General features: G+C 32.8%; 1 protein-coding gene across 1 annotated transcript in view; it reads right to left on the bottom strand.

Moving 5' to 3' along the window:
• The window catches only part of MYO16 (myosin XVI), a 713,480-nt gene that overhangs the window by 462,375 nt on the left and 235,097 nt on the right, over nt 1-16,008 (bottom strand). The window contains exons 8-9 of the mRNA XM_031958702.1: nt 15,915-15,990; nt 7,671-7,824 (exon numbers count right to left, since the gene is read on the bottom strand). Of these exons, the coding sequence (XP_031814562.1) occupies nt 7,671-7,824; nt 15,915-15,990 (230 nt within the window). The remainder of the gene's footprint in view (nt 1-7,670; nt 7,825-15,914; nt 15,991-16,008) is intronic.

Below are 16,008 nucleotides of genomic sequence, written 5' to 3'. Positions count from 1 at the left end.
CTTGGTGGACAAATGAGGATGATACAGGTCTGCATTCACATGATATGAATTCTAGTCCTCAAGTGTGTATCTAAAACCCACAGACAAGATGTAAAATTGTCTACATTATGTTTTTTTTTAATAAAAGAATCTGAGTGAGATGCAAATCTATTGTTAGAAATGTCTCCAATATTTAATTTAGTTCTTCTGTCCTCATTCAAAATATGAATTACTTATGAAAGGAAATAGGTCTAGAAAATAAAAATCTAATTTTCTATTAGTAAGAAAATCTCTTAATTATGGTTCACAAATTCTCATTTGGACTTGAATCAACAATATTATCTCATTTATTTAGAAGAACAAGAAGCTGTAGTTTAGCCATTTTAGGAATGTAAATAATAAGATTGCCTTGGACAGAAAAGAACATCTGCCCAAAACAGGGTAAAAAGGGTAGGTAGGAATCCAGAAGAAATTCCTTTTTTGCATGATAATCCATCTTTGGAGGCCCCAAGAAAGCAAAGAGAACAAAACACCCCTGTAAAGAATTGTGAGGGTCATTTATATAGCACTATCCTGCCTGGATAACAAAGGGTAATAGTAACTGAGAATATGGGATCACTGACAGAGTGAGAGAAATATGACCAGAAAAACAGGAGAGATAGACAGTGGTAACTCCTGATACAGAGTTGTAACTTTCCTTTTGAGTAAAATGGCACTCAGATTTAAAAAGTTTATATAAGGTAAAAACTTTTTCCATAGTTCAAATATATACTGTTACATAATAATATATTAATAGGAAATTACTTTGTAACATGTACTTTTGTATTTAGTCTTCTCTAGGAAACAACTATATAAGATCATGCTATGTCTCTTTCTATGTGACTTATACCATTATTAATTTCCATTTAATTATACTATAAGTAATATGATATAATTAAGCCTCTGAAACAGCATCATTTGCAAGGCACATAAATTTATTGAATAGGGCAAAAATGTATTAGATCTAAAAATGTAACTAGAGCTTATATTTGACTAATTCTTCCCTCTTCATTTCCCTGCCTTTTTGAGGATGCAGAAAGACTGAAGAGGAAAAATGTGTGAGTCACATGCTATACTCAACAAGTCATTGGGAAGAATTTATTTTATTTTATTTCCCAGAATCTTGTGAACGAAAGGAACATGATCCTAAAGTCCCAAATGAGAAATGCTCAGAAAAGAAAAAAGAGAGAGAAGAAAAAGTCAAATCTTTCAACAGATTTATGATGTCTAGTACTAATCTAAAATAGCAAAATGACCAGAAACAGCAGAAGCAAACTAAGAGCTATAAAATAAAATGATGGGAACTGCTAAGTCAGATGAGAAGGATATGGATATCTCTATCCCATTAAGCTAGCTATATGCCCACGAGCATGTCAACTTCTCAGTCTCAGTTTCTTTAGATATGTGTATTTAATTATCACTATTACATATCAAGCAGCTTGACATATTTAGACTTCTGGGAATTTTCAGACAGAGGTTTGTAAAATAAAGCATTGACACACTAACCTCTTCTAGATTTATTACTGTTCTGAATTCTTTGCTTTAATTATGATTAGATACATTGTATTTTTGAAGAATTAGAGAAGAATACTACTAGACAAAACATAAAATGAACCATCAGATTATTATTTTCCCTGGTAAAGAATCAGGGGAAGGGTTATGTTGATGGGATAGGGAGAGAAACAAGCCATGATATTATTATGGCTATGCCTGCAGGATTATCCTTGTTAGTTTTAAAGAATACTTATTCATGTACTAATTCACAAACAAACAAAAGAAATTAATAATAGGACATTACTTCCTATCTAGAATTTATAGACAAGAACTGTTATCTCATAAAGTTTTCATATAGTTCTATTACAAAACTGCATGGAATGCTAGGTAAATTTCTCATTTTAAAAATTGTCTTTTGAGGAAGATTCTTAGGGTTCATCAAGATTCCTCCAAATATTCTGGAAATGGGTATTAGGGCAACAGGTAACCTGTGCTGTGAGATGGGGTCACTAATTTAATTGTCTTCATAAGGCAGAGCGCTGTCTACCCCTCCCATTGACTTGAGTCACTCAGATCTGAGTGTCACCTCTAAAGTTTACATTTTGTCTAAATTCTCTCTCTGTCTCTCTCTGTCTCTCTCTCTCTCTCTCTCTCTCTCTCTCTCTCTCTCTCTCTCTCTCTCTCTGTGACATGACTTTCTTGATTTAAAAAAAAGTCAATACATGTCAGCATAGACAAAAGCAAAGACAAACAAGATCTTTTGATTGCACTCTTGGGGCTCAACATGTATAGCTCTTTGCTTTATCCAGATTTCAAAGTGCTGAGGTCTATCTGGTGCTCTTTTTAGTAACACAAACAGAAATGATGAAATTTTACCTCGAGTCTCAAACCTAGTTTTAGGGGGAAATATTTGTTTAAAAAGAAGCTTTTTTTTTTTTTTTTTTTTTTTTTTTTTTTCAAATGAGAAGAACTGGCAGGCATGTAGAAGTGCTTTTCAGTAAATTTGCTTCCCTTATTCATGCACTTCCTTATATAAGCTCCTTCTTCTGGCTCCTGAAAAGTCATCTGTTAAACAACAGCAGAAGAATTTTAACAGAAATACATAAAGAATGTAATAGAAGTATGTCTGTGTATTTGCAGGATTTCACTTAATTCCACAAATCCCTCAAGACATAGTAACAAAATCCAAAGCCTGAACACGGTCAGCTGCAGCCTCACTTCCCATTATAACAGCGGCACAATAGTTTTCAAATAAATATGCAGACTCCAGGGTTGCTAGCTCTCCTGGAATTTATCTCAGCTGATGCCATTTCACTGCAGTTAAGTAGACTGAAGTTGTGTTGATTTTGAAAAACCATAGGTCATTCTGGGTCAATGATACATTTAGAAGAACAACTGTTTCATACAACTATCAAAAATTGCCAGTGGTAATCTGGGAACAGCAAGAAAAATAACTGTAGAAGCACAATTGTATCTGCCTTACCAAGCTTACAAACTCACTTAGGGTGAATGACATAGTGGAAAAAAACAAGAGACTTAAGAATTGAAAACATCTGGGTTTGAATTTTATCTCTATCCCATTAAGCTAGCTATAAGCCCATGAGCATGTCAACTTCTCAGTCTCAGTTTCTTCATCTGTAAAATGAGCTAATAATATTCCAGGAGAATGAAATATGACAATATAGTAACTCTATTCTATAAAGGTCAGAGTATTATTATTTAATAGATCATAATAAATTTCCTGTTTAAATATCTAGAGAAGCATGAATGAATGTATGAATAAAATATTTAAACACAAATACTGATTTTCATTGGCAATTTTGAAGATATTGAAATATGGGAGACAACCAAAGGAAAGTCAATCTCTCTACAAAATTTCTGTATAGCTTGTAACTAGGACTTTGCCTAATCATCCTTGAACCAGTGACAATGTTATGTCACTGATGATATCTGCTTCCATTTTTTTTTTTTTTTTTTGCATTAATAGGTCATCACTGGAATACAATGTGGAAAGGAATGGAAGGGTTAGAGAAAGGACAAGGGCCAGGAAGAGTGTCACATCAGATAAAACTTCCTTCAGGTAAGCCCATGTTAATTTTTAATTTAATCCTGAAAAATAACAATGATTAAACTATTTGGAGATGACTGACTTGAGAAATGCATGAGAAAAAAGGGGCATCACTCCACCATCAGAGAGTCAGTCCTTCCACATTCTCTAATATTAAATTGTTCTCACTTTTTTGTTGTTCATCTTTGACTATGTACAACAGATTCTGTCATTACTTTCTCTCCTTGTAATTCTTAAATTTCCTGAATTTCAAGAATGTAGTCATGAAATATATTGCACTTAGGATTTTTCTCATTTCATCATCTCAGGTTTTGAGATTTCAATATTTTTTCCCCCAGTAAAAGGAAGGAATGCCTAAACAATGAAGTTTGGACTCATTACATACAGTCAAATTGTCATTCTTGCTATTTCTCTCATACTGTATTTACAATCTCTGTGTCTTTATAATGGCTGTCCAAGCCTGGAATATACTTCCCCCTCAACTCCTCTTTTTGGATTCTCTTTTTTTTCTTCAAGACCTAAATCACTGAATTCTACACGAACACTTTTCTGATTTCTTTTCAGTTTTTAATGCCTTCCATCCCTAAATTACTTTGGATATATTTTGTGTATATTTATATATGCATATATTTTTCTCCTAATAAATTATAAACTCATTGAAGTAAGGGACAATCCCATTTTTACTTTTGCAGCCCCTGTGCATAGTACAATATCTGGCATGTTGTGTATGCCTAATGAATACTTATTGAACTAAAACATAAGATAAGCAATACATTTTTTATTTGTAAGAATTAAAAGTACTACCCATTTCTTTTTTGCACTTGAATAGGGTTTTAAAGCTACTTGGCTTTAATCATTACTACTAAATCAGTAATTTTTTTTTCTATAACTATATCTGTAATTAAATTTCATCAAGGACGAGAAGTATTGAAATGTGTCATTTATTTCAACATTTTAAGTGCCTGCCAACTCAATATAATTATTGTTAAAAAAAAATCCAACATTTGAGAGGTAGCATAGTGTAGAGGATTAGACTTGGAGTCAGAAAATTTCTAGACTTCATCCTCCTTCTAATATTGCCTTCTTTGACTATGGGACCGCCACCTAGTCTTCTGAAGCTTAGGTATCTCTCTAATGTTTTGAGTTAAAGATGAAATGTAATTGGATTTGGTTATTTTTCACTGGTGAAATAATAGGGGCTTGCCACATTGGCTCAGTGGATAGAGTGCTAAGTCTGGGTTCAAATCTCATCTAAGATACTTACTGGCTAGTTATTGTTTACCTTAATCCATGAGAAAAGAAATGGATAACAACTCCATATCTTTGCCAAGAAAATTCCACAAATAGTACTATCATCATGAAGAATCAGACACAACTGAACAACAATATTGATTAAATACAATATTTCATAAAATCAGCAAAAATATGGAAATAAACGCTTACATTAACTGAGCAGATCATGTATACTATTGACTACTTATACTTCCACATTTTCTCCTCTTTTCCTGCTCTTCCTACACTTTTTAACCTATTTCCTAATACACAAATTAAATATGAGAGAAAAGTTGTATATAACCTTATATGTGTATATGTATATAACCTCTCAAGGGAGAACTTGCTTATTTCATGTTCATTTTTTAAATTTCCTATGTGAAAAATAAACCAAAGGGAATGTTCGCATTAAAAATGACACTATCTCATCATATACGCAATTATTTTGAATTTGTGTATGAGTAAAGCATTGACATCGAAAATAGTGATAACACTTTGTACTTCTATGTTTTTAAGTAAAAAAAGGAACCTAGCACCACAGAAAAAAAAAAATTTTACGATATATTTAAATTTCATTACTTTAAAAATAATTTGAAAGTATCTTTATCAGGAAAGTCCAAAATAAGATCATGAAAAGTTGAATTCAACTGGAATGCCTGGCTACAATTCCATGTATTGGATATATATTATATATCCAATCCAGGATTTATATTCAGACTTTTTTTTCTTAGAAGGCAGATAAAGAAGAAAAAAAAAGGCAGTCTTGAAAGAAGGGAGGGGAGGAGCATTGGGTTTTTAAAGACAGGCACTAGGAAATAAAATCATGAAAGTAGGTAAGAAGCAGATTGTATAAGAACCAAGATTTAGTGCTAATAAAACTGATGGAATTACACAATCCTGAAGATACCTCCTCAGCATACAGGCTGAGGAGACATAAAACATATAGAGACCACAAAACATGGAGAGGAGACATAAAACATATAGGAAAACTAGATGGCACAGTGGGTAGTGAGCTGAGCATGGCAACAGGAATTCTCATCTTCCTGAGTTTAAATCTGGCCTCAGTTAGATGTTTGACTCTGGGCAACTCTTAACTCTGTTTGCCTCAGTATCCTCATTGGTAAAATAAATGGATAAAGGAAATGGCAAACTACTTGGTTTTCACCAAAAAAGCCCAATTGGGTTCTCAAAGAGTCAGACATGATTGGACAATGATTCAACAATGGTAGTTATAGAAAGGAAGGGACTGATTCATGGGGTTTTATACATATTGATTTTTGTGACCTTGCAGTTTCAGAATTCTTTTATTTTTCTTTTTGACCAACTGTACCTATTCTGGTTTATTTGTTAACCCCTACTCATACTTCTTGTTCAGTTATTCAGACTATTTGTGACAATCATTGTGACATCCTAGTCAATGGTACCACTGTCTTTCCTAGCTATGTATAGGGTTTTTTCTTTCATCAATTTCCCCAAGTAATTGTCAAATGTTGTGATTAAGAGAATTATCAATAGAAATTGATATATGAGCTTAGAAATAAAATTCCAATAAGTAAAATTAGAGAAAATGATTATTTATATAGATGTAGCACATATGGAAATATATTTTTAATGCTTACAAACTTTTTTTTTCATAATAAGCTTAGAAAAGTAGGTAATGTTTTACTATCTGTTTTGAAAATGAAGAAATTGAGGATTAGTAAATTAAGTGATTTGCTCAAGGTGACCAAATATCTGAACACAAGTTCAATTCCAAATAGTGTTGAACTTTTACCACAAACAGTTCAAAATTCCTAGCTCATTGATCCTTTCCAATTTTACTCCCATCCTGTGTAGATGATTTAAATCCAGCTGAAAGTGGTAGAGGGGAAAGAATACTAGCTTTGGGAGATAGACAACTCAAGGTCAGATCCTGTCACTGTGACTTCTCTGTATAACCAAGTCCATAATTTTCATCATCTATCAAATAAGGAGACTGTATTAAATGGCCTCTAAGATATCATTCAGCTGTTTATCTATGATCCTATTACTTCAAACTTATTTACAATATATTATTTATATTATGTACCCTTTATTTTTTCTAGTCTGTTGAATTCTTCTTGTATCTTGATTCTATTGTCCAAAGTTTTGGTAATTTTTCTTAGACAAATTTCATAAGTATAATAAATATACATTTAAGTCAGTAATAAACATGCTAATTAGCAAAAAGCTAAGGAAAAGTTTTTAGAGCATTAACCTGGAGGCATTCCACTGAGTTGACACCTAATAACATTTTTAAGAGATAGTAGCTCTTATTCCCCATTTGAATAATCCCCATAATAATGTATTACCACTTAGGCTATTGAAGAGTGAGTGAGCTGAATATTTTCCTGACACTAATATGTAAGGCATATTACTTCTTTCTTTATCAAGTTATCACTCCTGTATTAGCTATACTTTTTGAAAAATTCAAAGCCATTCACTAAGAACTCCCCCTCCTTTCTCCTTACATTGCAACTATCCAACCACTCTGGTTCATGTAGTCCCTCATCACTTCATTCATAAATTCAATGGTTTTCTATTATAATACTTTTAAAATAAAAAATAAAATCCTTTGACTTTCAAAGCCCATCATAACTTATCTCTCCTCATCTCATACTATTCCAGAATTCTTATAGTGTATTCCCTTTCACATATTGGTCTCCTTTCTGTCCCTAAAACACAATACTCTACCTTTAAATTATGATGCTATGAGAATGGAAAGCTTTGGGTTCTTTCACTTTTCAAGTATCAAGGATATTATCATTGAATATTGTTCTTTAAAAATGAAGGTACTTACAGTTTATTGGAAATTGCTGGTAGATCATGGATGATCTCTTCATATGGCTCCTCTTGAGATAAGGAAGAAACAGATAAGGGCTCTTTCATTTTTAACTCCCAGACAGTTTCTGCTTTTAGTAACATTTCTTTAATAAACTCAGAAGCTGCAATATCTAAAAGATAAATATAATGAAATCAGGGAAGGGGGAAAAATCCTATCTAAAACCTTGACTAATAATTATTTAGATGAATTTATGTTGGTAAAGTTTTATAAAACATAAAGTTTTATCCACTTCCTTAAAAAGTTTCAAAATGGAATGATTGTCAATGTTTAAGAGAATCTCTTTTGTTCTTGGCCCATGATATATTTCATTACAATGAAAAGCAGAATAAATGCTATATTCATAGAATAGGAATCATTCATATGAAAATCATTTTTGAATGTTTCAAGTGAGGCTTGAAAATATTTGAGGTGATTTCATTTTTATGAAACTATCTCTCCTTTGTAAATTGCATATTGATTCATGTGATTCAAATGAATGGTAGCAGCATTTCCTGCTCAAAAGCCAAGTAGTGAAACATCCCCCCTATAGATGAGACTTTCAACTTGGCTTTTAAAGTAAAAGGGTTGGCTTTTTTCTATGACTTTATTTTTGTATTAAAAAATCAGCCACAAATATCAATATAAATGCATACGCAGACAGAATATTAGTTGATTAAAAATGTCAATGAAAATGTATGCCAGGATAAATTAATAGCAGACAGTGAAATATGCGTGGATTTTGTCAGGAAAAAATAGGAAGTACAAAAGGCATCAAATAACCTTAGTTTTTTTTAGCATGAAATTAAAAAAAAAAGAATTAACAAGGTGCACAGAAGAAAAATGCACAATAAATACTAACTAAAGATATAATGAATGTGACATCCTTCGTTTCCATGAGCAAAGTAAAGCACAGCCAATGCAAATCAGCAAATTGAAGTTATGTGCATTTGTAAACTTGACCAGCAAATTTAGCAGCCACCAAGAGAACAGTTTTTGTTCCATGTTTTTATTATTATTGCTCACTTTAGAATGAAGAAATTTAGTATAAAAGTAACAAGCATATCCTGGCAACCATGATAATACAAATGCCAAATAACTATATGTTAAAATTTTGAAGAATGGCTAATTCAACTCATTAAGCACCTATTATGTGTTAAGCCTTAGGAAAGAGAGAAAATTTTACACATCACATTGTTCCTATAAACTTCTATAGAATATACGGTTTCATGAGCAGATTTGGCCTATACCAATATTTGTAATTAAAAAAAAATAGTACATTATAAATACTTAATTGCTAAAAGAGATCTACCCTGATCCAAGGGAAATAATCACCATTTGAGGGGATCAGAAAAAATAGATAACTTTTGAGATTAGCTTTAGACATAAACGATAATAGAATATGAAACTAGGAAAACTCAGCAAGAAAAGATGAAATGGAAGTTCCAGGGATGGAGGAGAGCCTGAATGATTTTTTAAAAAAAATTAATTAAAACTTTTTGTTTTCAAAACACATGCATATTTTGTTTTTTTTCTCATTTTTTTTCCTTTTTGATCTGATTTTTCTTGTGCAGCATGATATTTTTGGAAATATGTATAGAAGAATTATACATGTTTAACATATATTTTATTACTTGCTCTCTAGGGGAAAAGGGGAAAAAAATTGGAACACAAGGTTTTGCAAGGGTGAAATGTTGAAAATTATCCATACATATATTTTTTACTGAAGTTTTTTATTTTCAAAACATATACAAGGATAATTTTTCACCACTGATCTTTGTAAAAGGTTGTTCCAATTTCCTTCCCCTTCCCCCGCCACTCTCTCCCAAAGATAAGTAATCCAATATATATTAAACATGGTAAAAAATATATGTAAATCCAATATAAGCATATGTATTTAATTAGCTATCTCATGCATATATTTTTTTGGGGGAAAAAGCTTTAATTAAAAAAAAAGATAAAAAAGAAAGTTAAAAAAAACCCACCACCATCACATGCATAATCTTCAGAATCCCACCCCTGCAAAAGCCTGTGCTCCAAAATCTTTTCTCTCCCTTTGGCCCACCCCATCTCCCTAGATGATAAACAATCCAATATATGTCAAATATATATATTTCTTCTATACACATTTCCACAATTATCATGCAGCACAAGAAAAACCAAACCAAAAAGGAAAAAAAAGGAAAAAGGAAACAAAATATAAGCAAACAACAAAAAATATTATGTTGTTATCCACATTCAGTCCCCTCTCTCTGGGTGCAGATGAGTCTGAGTGAATTAAGAGATGGGGAGAAATGTAGAGAAGAATCAGGGATCAATTAGGAGTCAGTTTTGTTGGAGCAAAAGAGGCATAAAGAAGAAAACCAGAAAAGAGTAGATCAAGAAAGGCAAAGGAGGAAAAGCAAAGTGGGGTAGCGAATAATCTCAAATGTTTGAGCTTGGATAAAAGAGGATAAAAAACAGAAAAGAACAATGATTTGACAAGTCAACAAGCATTAATAAGATCTCTCTAACTTTTAACTTATGTGTCGTGCTGAACATGTTTTTGTTGAGTTATTTTAGGTCTGCCTTCATCTTCTGTAATGCCGGAGAAACTGAGGCAAGATAGAGATTAGAGAGTTTTTAATATTTTATTTGGATTTCTGAGAGGGAGAGATTGTGCTGGGGGCATGATGCTCCCAGAGCTGATGTCCAAAGCATCCAGCATCAAATGTGAGTTCTCAATAACATATTCATAGCTCTTGGCTCAGGTAGCTAAACAAAGGCAAGGGGTGGAGTCCAAACTCTGGTGAGTGGGAATCTCCAGGCAGGGACCATCAATTCGGTTCTGACAGGTTAGGGGGTAGGACCATAAATTCTTGATGACTTAGGAGGAGTTAGGTGTCAGGAAGTCTGATTCCTCCTTATCTTGAGTTTATATATTTACAATTTATAACCTTAGAGTAACTAGCACTAAATTATATCAGTCCTAATGAACCAGAGGGGAGGGTTGCAATTAAGGGAAACTGAGTCAAAACAATTTAGGGAAACTGAGGCAGAACAATTAGGGAACTGTGTTATAATACTTCATGATCCATTTTGGATTGTTTTTTGTTTGTTTGTTTTGGCAAAAACATTTCCTTTTCTTTTTATAGATGAGGAAACTGATGCAAGTAAGGTTAAATAGCTTGCCCAGGATCACACAATTAGCAAGTATCTGAGCCTAGATATGAACTCAGCTGAGATTTTATGATTTCAGGCCTGAAATACCTTGCCACTTAGCTGTCAGGTATAAAGAAAGTTTTAAAAAAGTGATCTATTTTCTTAAGAAGCTCACAATCTATTAAGAGAAAAATGGACAAACAACTACAAATAAACAAGACACTAAAAGGATAAATTATAAATAATCTCAGAAGAAAGGCCCTAAAGCAAAGAAAACAGAGACATTTTTTAGAAGGTTAGGTTTTAATTGAGACTTGAAGGAAGCCATGGGAACCATGAGTTAGAGACAAGAGATATAGCAATTCAGGCATATAATCAGGAGACAAAAATGTTATGTTCAAAGAACAGCAAAGAGTCCAGTGTCACTGGATAGTAGAAAACATAGAAGGAAGTCAAATAATGGATAGTTAAAAGAGAGTGAGGAATGAAAGATGGCACTGGTTGTGGGCCTGGGTTGTTATGGGCCAGAACTCTGAACTTGAAACAAAGGATTCTTACAAGGTGTTAAGTCAGTGGAATTGATAAAGACAATGGTAGTTCAGTACATGTACTTAGTACTTAATATAGTTCTACAAGATCACACCTATAATGAGAGAGCATATAAGCTTGGACAAACTCAGCTAGGTTCATTCAGAGGCCAGAGAAGACAGAAGGCTGAGGCTGAAGCACAAGCCCTTGGACTAGTCATTCATTTCATTTCACACTGCCTTGGTGGCAGGTTTTCATCCTTTGCTTCTTCACTGAAACCACTGCCTCCAGAAAACTAGCAGAGCCCCAAGTAAAGGATATAAGACTTTGAAGGAGACAATAAAGGATTTGGACTCTAAGCCCTGGCTACTCTTGTGGTGATTACTGAACTGAAATGAAGGCTGCTCCCAGAGACCCCAAAGAAATCGAACCAAGAAGAACATTACATGGGTGACTGGGAAGACAATGGTATACTCAACAGTAATAGAAAAGTTATAAAGAGAGGAAGGTTGGGAGGTAAACATAGCATAATCAGTTTGATATATATTGAATTTAGGATGTTTATACCGTATCCCAGTGGCAAAGCTAGGTATTATAGTGGATAGAGTAATGGGCCTAGAGACAGGAAAACATTTTCCTGAGTTTAAACTTAGCTTTAAGACACTTAGTATTTGTGTAACTCTAGGCAAGTCACTTAACCCAGTTTGCCTCAGTTCCCTCACCTAAAAAGTGAGCTGGAGAAGGAAATATCAAACCCCTCAGTATCTTTGCCAACACAACTCCAAAATGAGGTCATGAAGAGTCATACATGACTCAAAAAATGACTTTAAAAAACCAACATAACAGTTCAAGATATAAGGCTAGAGGTGGAAAAAAAAAAAAAAAAGATGATAGGGCTCAATAAACAGATCTGACAAGAATTGGCCTAAAGTTATGATGAGATTATCAAATAATATAGTATAGAGGAGGAAGAAGTAATAAGTAACCTTTGACAGAACAGTTTCAATATGTGTATGTTTAGATACCAAATAAGAATGAATGTGTATGATGGAAAAGTGAAGACAAAATGTATTTTCCTAAAACTTCAGTTGTAAATGATAGAATGATAAGGTTAAGGAACTGCATAGCAAAGAAAACACATGAACAAGTTCATAGACAGCTAAGTGTGGATAGCATGATGGGTCAGGAAGAGTCAACTTTCTGAGTTCAAATATAGCCTATAATTCATAGTAGCTGTGTGATCTTGCACATATCACTTTATTCTGTTTGCTTCAATTTTTTATTTATAAAATGACTAGGAGAAGGAAATGATAAACCATGTCTGTATCTTTGTTAAAAACTCCAAATGAAGTCACAAAGAGTTGGAAACAACAAAAACAATTGAACAACAGCAAGAATATGTTCACAGGAAGATGTTAGTAAGGAATTAGAAGTAAAAGAAAAGAGAAAAAGAGAGAGAGAGAAGTACATAGACCAAGAGAATGATCTACAGAGGAAAAAACTCCAGAGGAGAAAAGAAAAACTAGAATCAAATGCAGAAATGGTGACACTTTATTGATAAATAAAAGGAACATGTCCTCTGAAATTGGAATCATGAGTAGAGATAGGTCATTGAGAAGATAAAAGAAAAATTGAAACTGGTTCTGTCTCCATTGGTAGAGTGATTGATAAATAAATTTTAAAGTGAATAGAATTGCTTGCAGTTTTTAGATCCAAGTTGTAGTTAGATAGCATGAAATTGTAGTGGATCCATTCAGTAATTTTTTATGACTTCTCTACTCCCATCATTCTCACTCCCAGAAAGGAAATTTGCCTTGTATTCTTCATTTGAGCCCTTGATTCTAGTGTTTTCTATCACTCCTAGAGGTTTATCCTCTGTAGATCATTCTCTCTCTCTCTCTCTCTCTCTCTCTCTCTCTCTCTCTCTCTCTCTTTCTCTCTCTCTCTCTCACACACACATACACACACACACTTTCTTTTCTTTCCTATTCCTTACCAACTTATCTCTTTATGATCATGTTTAGATATTCCCTTTTCACGTGATATAGAAAGAAAGCCCTCTTGATAGCATGTATAAAAGTTATTTAAGATCAACAAGTATAGATGGCTTTCAATATGTATCCTTGGACCCACTAATATGTCTACACTGATGATACTTATAGCTCCATGAAGACAATGGACAGTGGTATTCTATGATTTTCAGTCATATAGAAAAATATTGGTTTTCCCAAGGTGAGGTTTAAGGATAAGGGAGTTCATCGAGATCTCAGCACTGGGTAATATTTCAAATATGATTGAGATCAGTCTTTCTTTCTTATTCAATTCTAGCTATAAGCTCATTTTGATTCGTGATGAATGATGAGATAGGTAGAGAGAAAGATACAGATATACAGTTAATTCAATGGGTTACCTAAATGCATGTTTTAATCTTGGTGACATGATCTTTCTTGTTCTATGATTTTTTTCTCCCTCATTGATATTTAGGCCAGTTTCTTTTGAGTGATGGTGGATCTTAGCAAGTAGGATACTTAGGATTCAATGAAATCAGTGCAATATAATCTGCAAAAACATCTATAGAATCTTGGCAAGTATCAGAATTGTTTCTAATTGACATCCTCCATAACACTGTCAAACACTAGTATTAAAAAATCCCTTTTTAATGTTAGCTATTAACTTGAGGAAGAATAATGTAAAATTTTGGGGCTAAGAGAGGACTCTATACTTGAAATGGTATTTATTGCTGTTCTGAAAGCATGCTGATTTAGTAATAATTCTATTTTAAAGCACATTTTAAAAAATGTACTAATCTAGCCAAACTTTAAAGTATTTTGTAGTGTGTGATGATATGAGCCAAAGGTTGGATTTTGGTGGTAATTAATTAATCTTTAGTACACACAGGCAATTATTGCAGATTTAGAAGCTATAACTAATTAGGGTTAGTTCAGTGAAGAAGCAATAGTCATGTTAATAAGTGAAGTGGGTTAGAAAGATAAAACTTCATCCCAGCTAAATTATAAGTAAGGGAGAAGCAAAAGACCCATCAAGAAGTTAAAGTCCCAAAAGTGAAGGACATAAAGATGCCTCAGGCATCTTAAGTTTTTACCTTAGATTAGAGTTTCATGGAAGTATAGAAAGGTACAAAAATGATGATAAATTATTCACTGTCAATGAGATTTAGTCACTTAATGTCACTTAATTTTGAACTTAACATTTTTATTTCAACTTCTAAGGTAAAATCTAATAAACAGTCAAAACCATCTCTAATTTAGTATCATTAAATGAAAGTTTAATCAAGCATATCTTTATTAACTATTGAAATAAATTTATGAAGATGGAGGCAGGAAAGTGATGGGAAAGAGTTACAAAAGGTTATTCCACTCTTTTTGAAGGAGATATATTGTGGTATTCTGGAAATTTATCATATGATAAAGTATTGATTTTGGGGAAAAAAGCATTTATTTATTTATTATTTATTTCATTTTCTGAAAAAATTAGTCTGATCATTTTCCTCTATGAACTACACTTTTTAAATTCCACAGCAGAAGTAATTAAGAAAAATGGCACAAAAATCTTCTAATTTAAAATAGATTTAATGAGAATTTTTAAAAATCCATTTCATAACAGTCAATGAAACAGTTCAGAAATGGTGACATTGTAAAGTAATATTACATTGGCATAGAGCAGAAGGTAATAGTCCATAACCAGGGTCAATAAATATAATTGTTCCCTGATGCTTTATTACTTAAATGAATCTTTAAAATGAAATAGTGAATGTTTGTTAATGAATTATGCTCAAAAGGGTTCTTTTTACCTGGATATATCCTTATATAGAGGAAACTTGTATCACAATGAATAAAATGCTAGGCCAGGAGTCAGGTTCTAAACTGAACTCAGATCCTTACTAGTTATGTGACTTTAGGCAAGTCTCTTAATTTTTTGCCTGTTTCCTCAACTGTAAAATGAGAATAATACTGTTTTCCTTACAAGGTTGCTGTTAAGGTAAAATGAAACAATAGATATAAAGCACTTATGTATATAAAGCGTTTCCCTTCCCTATCTGGAACAGTCATCAAAGCAGTAAAGTATAGTGTTGAGATGCTCAAAACATGGTCTTGGGCACCCCAAAAGGAATCCAATATCTTTTCTGAGGATCCAGGAGGTCTATACTATTTTCATAAGTATAAAGGAGCTTGATACTAAAAATTGTGAGAATCACTGGTATAATGGATGTTGAGTCTCCCTTCAAATAAGGAAAACCTAAATTCAATCTTTTTATATGGAACATATTGGTTGTATGACCTTGCACAAGACATTTAATTTCAGTGCTACTGGAACCTATCAGTTGCTGAATTGCTGCTGATTTCCTTGGTAGATCATGGTTTTTTTTTTTTTTTTTTTTTTTTCCCCACCAGAAATTTCCTATACTAATAAAATCGCAATTCCAGTCTCAAAAAGAAAAAATTAGAAGTGTAAGTAAAACAATATCAATATCTCTTCCCAAATAAATGAATAAGACATTCTCTCTGGATGATAAAAGCATGTCTATGAACCCACCTGAAGGTTTTTCTTCATTAAAATTAAGAAGATTTGGATTGGCCTGATACATCAATAGAAGTTTCACAAGGTTTGTCTGGAATATGAAAAATAA

Source organism: Sarcophilus harrisii, chromosome 3 (assembly GCF_902635505.1).
Source record: "Sarcophilus harrisii chromosome 3, mSarHar1.11, whole genome shotgun sequence".
In the NCBI taxonomy this organism is placed as follows: Eukaryota; Metazoa; Chordata; class Mammalia; order Dasyuromorphia; family Dasyuridae; genus Sarcophilus; species Sarcophilus harrisii.
This window is presented reverse-complemented; position numbering and strand designations above follow the sequence as displayed.